We start from the raw sequence: 17,870 nt of genomic DNA, 5'->3' as shown, positions 1-17,870 counted from the left end.
AGTGCATGTCAGTGTGCTGCTTTTTAAAACATGTTTTCCTGTCCTGTAAAGGTAACAGCATATGGTGGAGAACTGCAGTACACAATGCGTTATGAGACGCAGGCTCGTTCACTAGTGATTGATGACCGTCCAGATGTGGTTCTCCAAGGCAATGGCATCTTCCTGGAACATTATTCTGAGACTAAAATACTCCCTAGAATACCAACCACCATCACTGTGTCTTTTAGAGAGGTAAATATATGTATTTTTTATTTTATATGGATCGTTTTATTAGGTGGTCCAAAGGAATTTAATTTTAAATATAAGTTACATTTTTGGGTGCTGTATGTATGCATCATATTTTTAATTATTAATTATAATAATTCCTTTGTTTATATATTTTATTTAAATTCATTAATTGGTCACCATCTTAACCATAATATGTTTATATTTCAAATAAATTGTGTAATTTAAGTAAATAATTATACAAATAATTATACAAATAATAATACGATTATTATCTTACATTCTTTAAATAATAATAATATATATTTTTAAGAATATTATTTTTAAAGGCCTTGATTGCTTGATTTGCTATATGAGTTTTCATTGCCTGTGATCCCCCAGTCTGCATGGAGACGGTCAGATGGACAGCCGTGTACTAGAGAGCACCTGCTGATGGCTTTGGCCGATATCAGCGTCTTTATGATCAGAGCCAGTTATACATACAATATGGCTGAGAGCAGGTAACTTTGCACTTTTAGTTTTGCTCTTGCTCATTTATTGCACATTGACTTTTGATGGCCTTTATATATGTATTCTCTAGATTGAGTCACATTGTCCTGTTATCTGTTGATTTTGTGAACAGGATATTAGTGTTTAATCTCAATCTCTCCTGTTCAGTATCTCCAATATAGAAATGGACATTGCAGTGCCCCGCTCTACAGGAAACGAAAGGGCTCTGGAGGTGGAGGAGTGTGCTTGCCCTCAGGGATACACAGGACCTTCTTGCCAGGTATATTGCTTTACCTTTAAATCGCAACACTCTGTTTGTGTGAACTTGTGTCAACCCGAGTTGATGCAAAAGCCTTCCCCTAAAGCAGAGGTTCTGCCTGTCAAGTTAATAACAGCCTTTTATTTATTTTTCTTGATCTCTAAATGGAAGTTCTTAGCAACTCATGGAACATTTTAGCTCTAAAGCTCTATGTCAATGAAGAGAATGGACCCAGCCACCTCTGACTCACCATTGTTTGCAGGACTGTGATGTTGGCTACACCCGTACACCTGGACTTTATCTTGGCACCTGTGAGAAGTGTGACTGCCACGGGCATGCCAGCGGCTGTGACTCAGACACTGGAGATTGCCTGGTGAGTTAACCTTTCCATTGCAGTCATTATGCTGTTCCTGGATGATTTATGGAGTTTGTTTAAAGTAGGGATGTGCAAAACAAGATATATTCTAAATCACCTAGTTGGTCAGTTGCCTTTCTAGTTCACTAATCAGTTGTAACTGGAAGCCCTGTGTAATTAGGCTGGATTTGGGTTCATTTGACCACAGTTGGACTTGTTTCTAAGCAGGTAGACACAATTAAAGAAAGCATATCTAACAAAAAAAGTCAACCTTGTTAGTTATTGAATGACAGGTCAACTAGATGACCACTGTGGAAATAAAAAAGTATACAAAAGAAATGAACCTCCGTGAACTACTCAGCATCAGTAATTAACAAGTCGGATGACTGGTAGTTTATAAAGAGTAAAATCAAAACCAAGAAATGTACACAGAATATAAAATGTACATAAAACCGTTGACCTTAGTGATTATTGATTGTTTTTAATAAAATTTTACTACTACTTGTTGATCCATAATTCAATAACTGACTAGAGAAAAAAAAAACTATAACTATACAGTAAAATTTAAAATTACTGATCAGCCTGAATAATGAAATAGTTGGTTACTGGATAAATGGTTGACTATTCAACTATGATGAATAAAATTGAAGACCAAAATATGTATATGAATAAAATAACACATAAATTGCTTATTAATCAACTAGTTGGTTATTGGATCACTAGTCAAGAAGGATAGTATAACCAAAAACTAAGAAAACATACACTATCCTGACTAATTGAACCATTCCTAATCTGGAGTGATTTATGACACTTTTCCCTTGTTTTAGAATTGTCTTCATAACACAGTTGGGCGCCGTTGTGAAAATTGTCTCCCTGGTTTCTATGGAAATCCAAAGACTGGTGATCCACAGGCATGTAGACCCTGTCCTTGTCTAGGACACTCCAGTAGCCAGTGAGTTTGCCTTTTTCTATTAACTTTATATTTTTTCTTATAAAGAGGCTATCCTTTAGGCATAACCGATACTTAATATTCATACAATTGAATACTTTTCTTCTTCCGAAGCTCTTCATCTTGTTACTTGGACTCAGATGGACAGCCCACATGTGAATGTCCTGCTGGTTATACTGGGAGACGCTGTGAAAGGTAAGTCTCTATGGTCCAATGAGAGGGTAAACCTCCCATTCAGTAAAGCTGGGCTGACCAAACTGGTGATTGGCATTCTTTTTCTACTGCCAGAAAGCATGTGTCTGGTGCTTTCCAGCATTTATTCAACCATTTGTGATTGAATGGCATTTGTCTGGTGGTATGGGAGAAGCAAACCTTGAATCAGTGCCACCCATACCAAGTGTCAATGTCTGAAGGCTTTTTTTGGAGGAGTTTATAAGTGGAAGCAGTGGGGATTAAAATATTTATGTATTGTACATTTAAAAAGACACCTTTATCAAGCATAAAGGTTTCACTTCTCTGCTGAGAGAGTAAAGTGTCCTTCTTATTGTCAGGAAGGCTGAGATGTCTTTGTGAAAGCACTGAAGTAATTAGTTGCATAATGTCACTTATTTTAATGCTTCAGTGCATTTTTGTAAAGCCTTTGCTGCATTTTGAGCAACTTCTTATTTCAAACTCTTCTTCTAGACATTTGTGGGTCTCTAGGGTTGTTTATGCTTCCCATACTGAAGCATAAACAAGTTGATGACATGGATTTGTCCTTGTCACTTGCTCATAGGGCGAAAGCTTTTGGTGTCTGGGATTAAGAAAACAAATTGCTTTTATTTGAAAAATAAATTTGGTTCCAACTTGCCCTGTCTCATCATGGCTCTCAGCATTTCCAACTGCGGAGACTTTTACCTTGAAGGATCAAAAGGTATCCTCTCCACTACATGTGATGATGATTTCTACCTCAGCCCAGGGAAGAAGCAAGTTCTGGATACAACTGGCCATGACATTGAAGAATACTTTGATAGTAGGGAAGATAGTAGCTTTTCAGGACCTGAAAGAACTACAAGATCATTAATGCCAACAACTATACGTAGTTTAAGTCACCGTTGGACTCGTGGGCCCCTGCGTTACACACCAAGTCCTGAGGAGCGACAGCAGAGCTTCCAGCTCCTCTTGAGGATGCACATGAATCGCTTCAACCAGCGCCTCAGTATGCTTAATAGCAACACATTGGACATGAAAGACAGCCTCGAGAACATAAGGAAGCAGCACAGTCACTTCAGCTCTCAACTGAAGACACTAACCAGTGTTTTGTCTCCAAACAACCAGAAAGACAGAATTAATGAGTTGGCCAACAAACACACAGACATTAAAACAAGACTAAGTAAACTAGAATACAAACTTGAGATACTAATTGATGGCTTCACTGCCTTAGTGCAAGAGTTAGACAAAATCAAACGTGCGCGTCATGTGGCACATCCACCACAGGATCGCAGAGAAACCACTGTGGTTGCTACCACCCCGATTTCAGCCTTGACTACAGCTTGGATTACTCGCATGTCTACCAGCAAATTGAAGAAGAGAACTGTTACGCCCAAAACCCTGCCAACTCCTCATACTATCTCCACAATCAGCTTTGCATCTAGCCGTTCCCAGACAAATGAAAATTCAACTAAGAGGCAAGAAAAATTCTCAACTAAAAGTATCCAACCAATATCAACAAGAAGAGACATTGAAACCAATTTCACATCAAAGGCAGACAACAAATATAGTAGTAAATCTTCTAGGAGATCAACAGTTCCCAAAGGTTTTGTCAGCCGTTCCCTTACTACATCCTCTAAAGGAACTTTAACCATGGTCACCTCCAATAAAATGCAACAGAATCAACAAAAAAGAAAGGAACCAACTGAAGTTTCCCTAACTCCTCAAAAACAACACAAAAGTGGTCCAACAGTAAATGGTAAGTCTCAAAAAGCTACAAGGAAACATGGACAACTATCCCATTCACCTACAAAGCCACAAGTAAAAGAAGAACCTGTAACTAAATTTCAGATTCCTCCTTCATTGCATAAAAAAATTGCAGCTAAATCTTCCAAGTCATCAAGCAAACCACAAAAAGGGGCACATACTCCTTCAAAGAAATCCTCCAAATTTATGAAAAAACAAAGAAATGGAAGTAAGAAGGAAATAAGACCATCCAAAAAAGCCACAAACACTAGCAAACCTTCTCACAATTTCCAGACAAAGACAAGACATTCCAAGACTAAGTCCTCTAAGCAAAATCAGTTAGTTCCTTCTCATGAAGCAAGAGGTGCATCAGACTTAAGGTCCAGCCAAGCTGAGGAGTTTACCTACACAACTCCTTCTAGTAAATCAATGGACAAGAAAAGATTACACTCCCCTAAACCCAAAGTAAAAATAGATACTCGAAAAAAATCAACTCGGGGCAACACATCTAAAACCATTAATATTTTAGACATCTTCATGAAGAGCGACAGGGGCCAAAAAACATTGCCAAGATCTATGCCAAATCAAGATGAGAACCTTCATATTGTTATTGGAAGGCTGGCAATTCCCATCAAAATCATTCCTGATTACTAGACATATACTAGACATATATTAATTACTGTATCATTTCAAATTTTCATTGGATCTGTTTTTTCTTCTTTTACTCCCATAGAAACTATAAATGTTTTGAATGTTGAGGCTTGAGGTTTGACCAAACTATGATGCAGAAGTGGAATTACATGTCAATTCTTATAAACCATGCATGTTGTAAACTAGGCATGTGGTACTTTTGCCTTCCTGATGTTTTGAGTAGAATGGAAATAATGTAATATTATGTGCTGTGGCTGCAATCGGACATTATGTTGTACATTTATACACAATTTTATTCGTCTTTATTTATCCACACTGCCTACTCATCTTATTGACTTGTTAACTTCGAGAACTCAGTCAACATAGAACCTCAGTTTAGCCAAATATGACAACAATTCTGTATTTTCAGCAGTATATGTTTAAAAGGTTTGTTAACGTATTAGTGTATTGTATTGTATTGTATTGTATTGTGTTAGTGTATAATGTATTAGTCTGGACTACCTTGGATCCTCGATTTATCAGGTAAGACTTTCTGTCCAGTTCCTCAGCTTCCACAAGCTTGGGGATATGGTGGTTTTACACTCTTAGACACTTTGATTGGGTCCTTCTGGTTGTCTTTGGCTTTATTTATTTCAGTCCGTCTCTGTTCATCAAAGAGAGAAAGACTCAACATCTGTTGGATGTCGAGAGCATTAATGGCTGTAATTTATTAATTTTTTTAAACCTGGAAGCATGGTATTATGCTATGGATCCTCTGTTGATCTTATATTTCTCTTGTGGTGGCCGTTAAAAGATACTAATGTCAGGGGGTTGCTCTTGTGCTTTTCTTGTGTTATATCAAATGAGAATCTGACAATCAAGAACTGCTTGTACATGAACAAACATTTCATGTCGTGTGTTAAGCATCCATGTTGGTTGTTTTCCAAAGTATCTTCTTCATATTGGGTATTTTTTATATTGTTTTGAAACGTCTTTTTGTCTAATGTACTTCCACAAACACAAGCCTCCAGTAATGCTTCATTAACCAAACATGAAATGTTCATTTTAACTCGTATCATTCACTTGACCATTTTATGCATATACATGTCATGTTTTTAATAATCTGTACTTAAATCAAAAGTGTAGCCACATTAGCCTGTCTGAGAACATTCAGGAAGTATTTGAAGAAGCTCTATGCATTAATCATATTCTGTGTGACTCACAGACCATAGCAGTCGTAAATCGCTCTTAATGTTCATGGCATGTTCCGTCATGTTTCTGTTAATTCCTAATGTGGTTTTATTTTTACTGCATGACATTCTGAAACTGTCTTTCCAAGGTGTTGTCTATATTTCCTCAGATGTGCCCCAGGATATACTGGCAATCCCCAACTTGGACAAAGATGCACTCAAGGCAATGGTAATGGTGGTAAGACTGGCAAAGATGATGTACTGTAAAAATCCTTCTTAAAATTATAATAAAAAAAAATGTTTGCTACAAAATTAAATGTGACTTCAAGACAAAATCTGTTTATAGATTGCTACCGCTGTGACCAAAGTGGTAGCGAAGGATGTAGTTCAAATGGAATCTGTCGCTGCAAGGTAAGAAATATTTTTTTTGTGTTTGTGTGTGTGTTATTTGCATCACAATGATAAAAACTCAGTTTTGATACTTGTTTGTACTCAGATGAACGTTGAGGGGTCAACCTGTTCCACTTGCAAGCAAGGGACCTTCTACCTCAGTCCTGCTAACAAAGATGGCTGTCTGTCCTGCTTCTGCATGGGCGTCACCCAGCAGTGCTCCAGCTCCAGACATTATAGAGATGTGGTAAGGCCTGATGAGTTACACCAGTGCTTATCATCAGTCTGTCTAGGCATGTGTTCATTTTCTGCCTTTTTTCTCCAGGTTTCCACCATTTTCGCACCTGGCAACTACCAAGGTTTTGCGCTTGTAAACCGCCAGCGCACCAACCGCATTGACAATGGCTTCTCCATAGAGCTGTCCACAGATGGAACACAGCTCTCCTACACTAACTTTAACTATCTCGGACAGGAGCCCCACTATTGGCAGTTACCCAAAGCCTATCAGGGAGACAAGGTAGAGTTTGGCAGCATTATGTATTGTTATTGCTCTTACAAGCTTTCAGTTCTGTTTGCTTACGTTCTATCTTGAAGTATCTTCCCCCTCTTTGAATTCTCTTCAAATGGGTTTCTTTCTGCAAACGCGTGCTGCCAAGACCTTTTCTTCCAAAATGTACTTAGTCAGGGCAGCTCTTCAAAAGCGTAGAAATGTTTTTATAGTGGCTGGAGTGTACACAAAGACTATAGTAGGTACTAATATCAACAAAGTGAGTGATGTGTCTTAATATTTAGATTTTTTTTGGATGTGATACACTGATTTAAGTGTTTCTGAATCTACTTGCCATTTTTAGAAGTCTTACTCTGCTCGGACTAGACGAGCACACAAGGTAATCTTTGCAGGTTCAGCGAGTGATCATGTTTGTTGAGTGTGTCTGTTGTGATTTGGCCTACTGTATTTCTAGAATTAGAATGATGCATGAATGGATCATCTGTGCAGCATGTGTTGATTTTATTTTGCACTGATCATGATTTGATGTGCATGGGATTTCATCGTAGATGCATTCTGACTTACTAAGGCCCTGTTGAAACCTAGTAACACCATGTGGTCACGTTTTTTTTGTGATTTTAGAATTCATTGAATTATTAAGAATTGAGGGTTCGTTGTTCACAGTGGTGTCTAAAAAATTGGCACTATCAAAGTCTTAAAAAAGTGACGTTTTGCTTGTCCAAGTCAAACAGAAATGTTGCATAAAAGTATAATTGAATAGGTCAGATGCAAAGCCTCTAAGTGCCATGTTAATTTTTTTTCTAAAATTAGCATTTTCTCAGGCTCCAGTGTTTATGTTCAGTTATTTCACTTTAATGGCAATGAAGAGAACCTATTCAGTGAAATTACTAAACCTACACACGAGAGCCTGAGAAAAATGCTCATTTTAGAAGGAAATCTCAGATGACACTTAGAGGCTTTTGAATCTGAAATCTTCAACGGGTTGTTTATAATTCATTGGTTTATAATTGAGCTTTTGTATCGAGATTACAGAAAATGCTTTATTCACAAAACTAGAGAGACTCATCATGGAAAAAGGACCAACTGAGAAAGGACGTCGCTGTATGGCAGCTAATGAATGATATGGGTAAAGACCTCTTAAGGTCCAAAAGAGCCATTGAGGTATTAGTTCACTTTTACTGGCCTTACTTGAATCCTATAGGCCCTTAAACAGTGTGGCACCCTCCTGTTTCACATAACCGATGGATATTTCTTTAGCAAAAGAATGTACTAAATTTAATCTGAATGTTTGAACTCCCTCTAATCCTCCTTTAATACTTTTAATAAACGGACTGCTAGAGAGTTTGCACTGAAAATTAAATACTAGAAAACTGACTGATATGCTGAACTTCCAGTAGAGTCAGTGAAGGGCACATTATTTTATATCTTCATGCATTAACTCCACCTGAAGATGTTTGAATTGAAAGTGATATGATATTTGAGAGAACAGCATGAAGCAAAGTGAGGTTTGAAAATATTTAGCTGTTTGTGAGTGACACACTTGAGGTGAGAGCATACGTGCTATCCTGATTCTTACACTGTCTTCCTGAACGCTTCCCTGCATGCATTTAATCATCTGATTGGCTGCATTCCCATTCTTTCCTCTCGACTCAGTTTTGACACATCTGTCTCTTCATTCTCTCTCTTTGGCTTTGTTTACACTGCACAAAAATCTGTCTTCATAAGTGACAGTTAATAGCCATTTATAGTGGTTCAAAATATTTGTTTTAAAGATAGTTATCATCTCTTCCACCAATGAACCAGCGTAACTGTTTTCAGCATTGAAAACATTAAGAAATGTTTCTTGAGAGCCAGTTCAATCTGATTTGTGAAGGATCACGTGACACTGAATCTGGAGGAAAATTCAACTTTGTCATCACAATAAACAAATAAATTAGAAAATATATTTAAATAGAAAATGGTCATTTTAAACTGTATAATTTTCACAATTTTACACAATACAATTTCATGTTCCACCTCAAACTTTGAGCAGCAGTGTTCATTGATTTATTTCTATATTAATGACTAATTTAGCATCATCCCAAGAGATTTTCCCCAAACAACAAACGAGGCATTTTACATAGAGTATGTACTTTTCCCACAATGTAATATAAACAGAATTTAAATTCTATTTGACCAACTTTTTAAATGAGGCTTCTTTGTTTCTTGCTCTTCACACTGAATGGATTTGTGTTAGAAACACACTAATATTTGCTGCCTATCTGAACAAAGCCTTCGAGTCACTATTTTTCCTGTTCCATCATTGTCTTATTCTCACTAGCACCCTGCTGATGAAGTACGCAAACTTGATGATGAAATCTGGGCAGTCATCACTAATTTCTCCAATGGGCAGTCTCCCTTCCCTTTCTCTTCATCCTCTCAAACTTCCCATTCTTCATTTGAGGCCCAGAGTTCTCTGTCTCGGTCAAGTGTGCGTGCCCCTTCTTTCCATTCTGATTTAACTTCCTCTTTGAGGGACTCTGAGTCCCTTTCAAACGACCCAGGCCATTTCTCTCACCCTGACCTAACTCAGGTACTGTGTGCTCTCACTGGTGTCTCTTATACTGGCTCAAGTTAGGTTACACACATAAACTAGGAGTCGTTCACTCTGAAAATCCAAATTTGCATAATTAATTCATCCTTATGTCATCAAAAACCTGTATGACTTTGTGGAACACAAAAGAATATATTTTGGAGGATATTTTAGTAAAATATAAAGAAAATCAATGGGGTTATTGGATCTAGTGTTGGGTGATATGCTCCATAGTCTCATCATCCTATCGTCAGCCTAAGAGTTTGCCGATACACAATATTCTCATGCTAATTTATTTATTTAATTAACTTGGAATCATTGCTGGTGAGTGAGCCAACTCCAGGCTTAAAGCAGCCTAATGTTACTGTAATCGATTAACTACACTTTATATCTTTTTTTAGTCAAGTATCACATGGATGTTATAACATATTTTTAATATGACTCAATTTGTATTTAACATGGAAACATTGTAAGTTATAGTTATTCAAACAGCAGCTACAGAAAATGTGCAAAGAACATTTGTCACTTACTAAAAATAATTCCCGTTATAATCAGTGATGAATAAATCTCTTATGCTGACATTACAGGTATATCTGCACATTGTTGTTTATGATGAGAGAAATTCACGAGCGAGCAGAATTCAGTCAGGGAATGCACACTCAGCAACAAAACTTTTTTGTTGTTTCAGCAATGACTCATCTGAACGCCTCTGATTGGCCAGTGCATTCATAAACTCATCGGAAACGTGTGTGATTGGTGACACTGTATAATGCAGAAATTACGGAACAAATGAACCTAATAATATTAGCCAGTTAATAATTGTAATAGACTATGCTATTGTCAAGAGCATTAGCCACATATGATATCTCTGACTATCGGTGATACACGATACTATGCTATTGGCACAACCCTAGTAAGGACAAAGAAAAATGTTAATTCCCCAACAGATCTTCTTTTGTGTTGAGAAGATTAAAGTCATGTAGGTTTGGGGTGAAAGGAGGGTGACAATTTAATTTTTTGGATGAATTATCACCTTGAAATGCAACAAACACACATTAAAAAAGTGACTCTACTTGTCATTCATGCATTAGCTAGCTTAGCACTTTCTTAGTTTACACTAGTAAACATTTTCTTGTGATAACAAAGATACGTTGTTTGATTTTGCTTTGGATGTTGGTCTTCTCAGCAGGTGCAACAGGGAAAAAACACTGTTGCTCTCCCTAGAGGTCCACGGCCTGGCCCTTCTAACAAGGTAGTCATCAGTGAATCCACTTGGTAATCCCTAGAAAAAACAAAAATGAAACTTAAGGAGATCACATTCTAGGTTAAGTAAAAATAATAATAATAATAATAATAATAAAAATAAACAAAAGAATTCCCAAACCAATATTAAGCAAAACTGTTTTTAACATTGAAAATAATCAGACATTTTTCCCTATAGGTATAGCTTGAATAGACTTTAAAAAACAATTCTAACTCAATTTCCAAGTCTTCTTATTTCTAACTACCATATTTTATTGTAAGAATTTTTATAAGTTGTTGAAGTTGCAGTTAGTCAGTGACTGACAGGAATAGATTTCTTTTCTCTCATCCTTTCCTCTCTGCTTTGCTTATCTGCTGTTATATTTCCTCTCCTTTCGCCTGTGCTCCAGTATGTTTTGGTCTACAATGGTTTCAGCTTGCACCCAGATGACGTGCTCTTCTGGCAGCTCCCGGAGAAGTTCAAAGGGGATAAGGTAAACACATGGATGGGTTCAGGCCTGCCCACTTCTGATCCCCCCAGGTTGTCTGATCCACCTTAGACATTACTGAATCACTACCTGAGCCAAGGGTGGGATAGATGGGCAAGCCAAAACATCACTTATTAATCTAAACAGATCAACCTGGTTTAATCACGTCATGTCTAGAGTGCTTATTACTGTGGTGCTGACAGGACAAAGTGCTGCTGTAGAGGTTCATATCTGAGATCTTGATGTGTTTAATGATGTTTTGCTTACCTTAGAATGTGTGTGTGTGTATGTGTGTGTGTGTGTATATGTATGTGTATATATATATATATATATATATATACTGCTGTCAAACAATTAATCACGATTAATTGCAACCAAAATAAACGTTTTTGTTTAGATATGTATGTGTACTGTGTATATTTATTATGTATATATAAATACAAACATGCATGTATATATTTTATAATTTCATTTTTTTATGTTTATATTTTAATTGCATTTATATATAATATAAATTATATGAATATAAATATATATATTTGTAAATAAATGCATGCAAGTATTTTCACAATATATATTGTATTCGTGTTTCTTTATAGATGCATAATAAATACACACAGTACACACACACATTTATTTTGTATGTGATTAATCATGATGAATTGTTTGACAGACCTTTTTTATTTTATGTCACTTATTTTCTCCTCTTTGAACAATAAGAAAATAATAAAGAAAAGGCAGGTGCTTTATTTAATTTTCATTTTGGGTTTTGTGCAGGTTTTATCAGCAGGTATTTTGTGTGTAGTTATGATTCATATTAAAATGTCAAGCTTTTCTCATGCTATACTTTTTCTATCAATACTATTTGTGATTAAAAGGGAACAATAATTATGTTTTTAATCCTTATGTAGGTTGGCGCATATGGTGGAAAGCTGAAATATACCATCTCCTATGTGCCAGGCCCCCGAGGTTCTCCAATAGAAGATGCTGATGTTCAGATTATTGTGAGTTTGGTAGCAGATGTTGTGTCCACAGTAGGTTATATATAGGTTTTCTTCTCGGTTTGACCACTATTGTTGTTCACTATTGTTCTTCTACAGGGTAATGACATCACACTGGTGGCACGCCAACCATGGAGAAGAGGGCAAGGAGCACGAGAGTCACGGGACTTTGAGATTGTTTTCAGAGAGGTGAGAACCCATTCATCTTTTACGTCATTCATATTGAAACAAGACATACGGTTTGGTATGACCTGGGTGATTTTTTGTTTGTAGGAACACTGGCAGCGTCCCGATGGCATGCCGGCCACCCGGGAACACCTGATGATGGTGCTCGCGGACCTCGATGACATCTTGATCCGTGCCTCGTATCACACAGAGATGCGCTCATCAAGTATTTCTGGGCTCCGCATGGATATTGCTGTGCCCGAGTACACTGGCCTGGCCCAGGCTTTGGAGGTGGAGCAGTGCCAGTGTCCTCCTGGTTACCGTGGTCTGTCCTGCCAGGTAGGAACAATGCAGCTTTGCTCTCTGACCAACTGGATGAATCGTAGTAATGGCTTGCTTCCATGCTAGAGTGATGATGATGACAGTCTCACACAATCCAGACATGTGTCCGTTCTCTCTGTGCTCTGTAGGACTGCGCTCCTGGATACACTCGTACAGGAGGAGGCTTGTACCTTGGCCACTGTGAGCCATGTGAGTGTAACGGCCACTCTGACTCCTGTCACCCAGAGACTGGCATCTGCACGGTATGAAGCTTTACCAGCTGTTCTTTAACAGAAGTGTGTCCCAGAATGCTTTAAGGCATTACTACAATCCCATTCATAGAAGAGTTTGCTCTCTCTTATTCGGTTTGAACAGAACAGTATACCAAATATGTGTCTGTATAATATATAATACAATATGTATGGAAATAATTTAATAAAATAAGTAAATAAATGAAATAGTTATTTAATCTTATAATAATAATGATAATATCACAGTTACACTGCAGTGCTTCTTAAGTGTTATTCTAATAAATATTTAAAATAATATTAATTGCATTATAAATAGATACATAAATCACAGTTGCTTTTACTCACAAGTTGAATAAATATGCAAACAAAATATTATTGCATTATATACTAAGGAAATAAATCATTTACTCAACTTGAGCAGAACGAAAATGAAATAAACTTACATATAATGATTATTTAATATGCATTTAGTCATGAAAACAATATTTTTAACAAACTGAATTTCATGCAAGTGAGTGAGTGTGTGTGTGTGTGTGTGTGCGTGTATATACAAAATAAATAAAAAGAATAAAAAGAAAACATTTAGAAGGAATAGAAAAAAAAAGAATAGTGAACGCTTGGACTAGAGGGTCACAAAAAAAACAAGTAGATAAAATGAGAATAGAACAGTGCTAGAGTTAAAGTGGCAATTATAGATGGAAGAGAGAAACAAAATAATATAGTTGCATTTCATTCAAAATTATCAAAAAATGTGTGTTATAAATTGAATAAATATTAGAAACCAGCTAAAATCAAATACATATTTAAATACATATTGCCTTTACTCATGCTTATAAAAGTAATCCATGCTACTTGTGATATCTTTTTGTTCCTCAGAACTGCCAACACAACACCAAGGGTGAGCTGTGTGAACAGTGTGCAGACGGCTTCTTTGGAGATCCAACTGCTGGAACCCCTGAGGACTGCCAAGCATGTGCCTGTCCCGGCACTGACCCCGACAACCAGTTAGTTTTAACACATACCCCTGTAAACCTTACCTGACCCTGCCGGTTCCTGCTTTCACAATATCTGCCTCACTTGCAGCAAGGTTTTTAATAGTCATTTTATTTGCAGGTTCTCTCGTACCTGTGAGAGTCTGGGTAACGGAGGCTACCAGTGCACTGCCTGTCAGCCCGGCTACACCGGCCGGTATTGTGAACGGTATGCTCACACTTCCTGAATTCAGTGAGCCGTGTTTATTATCACTACAATGTTTAATGTGATACTCCTCTTTCTCCGTAGCTGTGCGCCCGGATATGTTGGAAATCCACAAGCGAGAATCCCCTGCCGTAGTGGTATCTGTTCATTTACTATTAATTTTAATGACTCCATGAAATCAAAATTGGAGGTTTGTGATTTTCAGCTGAAATCAATAGCATCTATATGCTAATGATCTTATAAAAGCCGACTATGCATGTTTAATAAATGATGCATATGAATACACACATATCCACAATACCACTTTGGAAACCATTAGCAAATTATGAGTGATTGGCAGTTTAAAAAACAGGGATGCCCCGTTTTCCTGTTTCAAATCTTCAATTGCTTTAATGGGGTCTTTATACAAACAGTTGAGGCACATTTATGGGCAGATTGTAGTAGAGTGTGTTTGTCTGTCATCAGTTGCTGTGTCTCTAGTGGTGAAGGTGTATCCAGAAAGGGTTCAGATGGCACAGGGGCTTCCAGTCACTCTCAGGTGCCAGGTGTCTGGATATCCACCTCACTATTTCCAGTGGTCCCGTGAGGATGGACGCCCAATCTCCAGCACGGCAGAGAGACGCAGACAAGGTACTGTCCACATTCCTACAAGCATGTTCAGATGACTAGTATAGAATCTCTCAAGACGTCACACATGAATCCTATGTAGAAAGCAAGCACCAAAAATAGAACTAAATACTTCATATTGCTTATCTATTTTGTGGGGAAACAAGTACTATAGTATATTGCAACCAAGCCTAAAATACAATAAAAACAGAAATATTTTTACTATTTAAAAATAACTTCTATTTGAATCTGTTTTCAATTTGCAGCCAGTCTTCAGTGTCACATGATCATTCAGAAATCACTCTAATATGATTTGCTGATCAAGAAATACTTTTATTATGATCAGTGCTGAAAACTTTGTGATAGTTTTTGCAGGTGTCTTTGAAGGCAAAGTTCAGAACTATTTTTAGCATATATAACAGCACAAGTGGTAGTGTGTGAGTTCACAAGCATGGGAAACTGTTTCATACCACGTTGCAGGAGAGGAGTTGCATTTTCCCAGTGTGCAGCCCAGTGATGGTGGCATCTACATCTGCACCGGCCGAGACCAGCGCAGCACCAATAGAAGCAAAGCAGAGATTGTTGTTACAAGTAAGCTGTTTTTTATTTTTTTATTTTATTTTTGCAATTAAAATCACAATCTACACACTATTCTAGTCTCTCACTTTACACCGATTAAATGTATGACAACACAACATTTTTAAATTTAGTTTTTAAAGTTTGCTTTTGCTTTACCCTCAAGATGCATTTACAGTAGAACAAAGCTGGTTTGGATTGGACATTAAAGTCCCTCTATTATGGGAAATTAAAGGTTTATATTTTGGTTTTGGGAGTCTCCAACAACAGGTTGGCATACATGAATGGTCAAAAAACATCTTATAATATGCATTTATTTTTACCTAACTTGCTCAACGATTTATTTATCCAAACCCCTTCTTTAAGGGACGCTAATCTGCATCGATTAGTCCGATTAGACTCATTTTCATTTTATCATACCTGTAATGCCTGATAAAGCAGTGTTTGTGAACGCAGTGCTGCTTTGTTTACAGTGTTACTGGGGAAACTGCTATTTTTACCGCTCCAAAAGCTGCACCTAGTGGCAAAGAATGAATTTGCTTTTTCATTCAGACCAATGAGAGAAGACCAACAAGTGGTCAGGCAGTATGCTAATGTTTCATGTCAACATCAACATGAAACGACTTGGGATTCGTTTTAAAAACGACTCGTTTTAATGATTTAGAGTCGACTCTTTCAGATTTAAAACTTTGCAGGATGTTTTCATTCAACTGCATGAAAGGTAATTTTCAAAAATCCATAATGGGGCACTTTAAAGAATGTATTTGTGAATTTGGATAATGTTAGGTGTTCAGTACATCTGATGAACCAAGTATGAATTTGGTGATATTGAGTCATGTGGTGTTCTCACACTAAATTATGTACATTATTATATTTGTAATATTTATATTTTATTTTAGAATATTATATAAAGTAATTTAAATGTATTTATATTTATTAATTTAGTCCTTTTTTGGGGGGGCACAAAAAACATTTTTCTTTCTCGATTCACATAACGCATTTCCCTCACCAGCCATACCATCCAAACCTATTGAAGTCTTTATCGAGGAGCCCAAAATACAGAGAGTGGTGGTGGGATCTACAGTGAGCTTCATCTGCACAGCCAAAAGCATGGTATGAATGTCATCTGCGCACACATCCATCACAGACATAATCTTAGCCTCCCTTACTTCCAAACAGATGGGACAGAGAGAGAGAGAGCAGGATTTGGCTGTGAGTATGAATGACTGTAAGTGAAAATATTTGAGGACATGTGCTTCTCTTGTAGCTGCCAGCGTACACCCTGGTTTGGACCCGCAAAGGCAACGGCAAGCTGCCTAACCGGGCCATGGATTTCAATGGAATCCTGACCATTCAGAACGTGCAGCCCGAGGACGCAGACAACTATGTTTGCACGGGCTCCAATATGCTTGGCATGGATGAGGGCACGGCCGAACTCTATGTCCCAGGTTTGTGATTGGCACCACATCCTCTAAACCTCCCTGCCTTTTAGTTTTCTGTCTTTCTCAAGTTGCATGTCTCTATGCTTTTCTTCATTGCCCCATTTTTGTGTTGTTTTTGCAATATTCTGCTCTGTCTTATGGTCAGTGGCATGGCTAACTCTTCGTTTTGTGTTTCAATCATCGCATTAATAAAAAAAAAAAAAGTGCTTTTTGATTACTTCCTGAGTTTTTTCCCCTCACTTAACACAAAATGTTACCAGTGTAAAATCTTTACAGCAGACAGATTGATACAGCTTGTGAATGAAAAGCAAAACTTTGTACTCGATAAATAAATCTCAGAAAATGATTTTTCAATCAAATCTAATCCAGCACCTGAAATTATAATTTTTTCTTAATAATACAAAATTCATGATTTTTTCCCCCTCATGCTTACAAAGGGTTTTGCAAGCTAAAATCCTAAGCAAAAAGCTGATTTTGGGTCATGATTATTGAAAACTTGAATCAATGCTCTTAATTAAGGAGTTCTCATAAATTTCGTTGTGTGACTCACATATCAATGCAGGCTTTACAAAACAGACTCCCATGAAGACTGACGGCAGTTTAATCATATTAAACATTTGATCAAATTTTTTCTCAATAGCAGTTGATTTTTGGTTCAGAATATTATGCAATTGCACAATCAAAATTGAGCTCCACAAATTGTGTGCAAATTGTTCAGTTATACATTTTTGATGTACACAGAAATTATAATTTGCACACTGACATTGCGCAAAAATGTTGTCAAACATTTTGCACAAACTATCACATTAAATTGAATATATGAAGTGTACATAAAATGGATTCATGTGTCATCTGCAGAGATATTTCTTTTGCTTGTGTTTAATGAATAAGGCCTAGTCATTTTACTAACCGTCAGTCTATCATGCATTACATTGATGCCTAGTCTTCTTAGTAGCGATCAGTGAAATCAGCTGCTGGTGTAATTGGGTGTTGTCATGGTGGTGGTTCTGTGTCAGTCTTCTTACTAGTGGGGGATTTGTGTCTTAATTTCCGGGCATGTTTACTGTCATTTCCCTCCT

At 37.1% G+C, this 17,870-nt stretch overlaps 1 protein-coding gene across 27 annotated transcripts in view; it reads left to right on the top strand.

Annotated features, from left to right (window-relative positions):
- Window positions 1-17,870, top strand: part of hspg2 (heparan sulfate proteoglycan 2) — a 102,837-nt gene that overhangs the window by 53,714 nt on the left and 31,253 nt on the right. For 20 of the 27 annotated variants that reach the window (XM_052595025.1, XM_052595016.1, XM_052595019.1 and 17 more), the window contains 25 exons: window positions 52-231; window positions 607-725; window positions 883-994; window positions 1,236-1,346; window positions 2,156-2,280; window positions 2,392-2,472; window positions 6,203-6,270; window positions 6,379-6,443; window positions 6,529-6,669; window positions 6,748-6,939; window positions 7,274-7,309; window positions 9,251-9,502; window positions 10,689-10,754; window positions 11,155-11,238; window positions 12,144-12,236; window positions 12,333-12,422; window positions 12,507-12,737; window positions 12,869-12,982; window positions 13,847-13,974; window positions 14,084-14,170; window positions 14,252-14,304; window positions 14,633-14,797; window positions 15,254-15,364; window positions 16,362-16,462; window positions 16,617-16,797. In XM_052595025.1, the coding sequence (XP_052450985.1) occupies window positions 52-231; window positions 607-725; window positions 883-994; window positions 1,236-1,346; window positions 2,156-2,280; window positions 2,392-2,472; window positions 6,203-6,270; window positions 6,379-6,443; window positions 6,529-6,669; window positions 6,748-6,939; window positions 7,274-7,309; window positions 9,251-9,502; window positions 10,689-10,754; window positions 11,155-11,238; window positions 12,144-12,236; window positions 12,333-12,422; window positions 12,507-12,737; window positions 12,869-12,982; window positions 13,847-13,974; window positions 14,084-14,170; window positions 14,252-14,304; window positions 14,633-14,797; window positions 15,254-15,364; window positions 16,362-16,462; window positions 16,617-16,797 (2,986 nt within the window). Of the gene's footprint in view, window positions 1-51; window positions 232-606; window positions 726-882; window positions 995-1,235; window positions 1,347-2,155; window positions 2,281-2,391; window positions 2,473-6,202; window positions 6,271-6,378; window positions 6,444-6,528; window positions 6,670-6,747; window positions 6,940-7,273; window positions 7,310-7,986; window positions 8,092-9,250; window positions 9,503-10,688; window positions 10,755-11,154; window positions 11,239-12,143; window positions 12,237-12,332; window positions 12,423-12,506; window positions 12,738-12,868; window positions 12,983-13,846; window positions 13,975-14,083; window positions 14,171-14,251; window positions 14,305-14,632; window positions 14,798-15,253; window positions 15,365-16,361; window positions 16,463-16,616; window positions 16,798-17,870 lie in introns of all 27 variants that reach the window. The other 7 variants (XM_052595038.1, XM_052595037.1, XM_052595036.1 and 4 more) reach the window with 5 other exon arrangements.

This window comes from Carassius gibelio, chromosome B23 (assembly GCF_023724105.1).
Source record: "Carassius gibelio isolate Cgi1373 ecotype wild population from Czech Republic chromosome B23, carGib1.2-hapl.c, whole genome shotgun sequence".
Classification (NCBI taxonomy): Eukaryota; Metazoa; Chordata; class Actinopteri; order Cypriniformes; family Cyprinidae; genus Carassius; species Carassius gibelio.
This window is presented reverse-complemented; position numbering and strand designations above follow the sequence as displayed.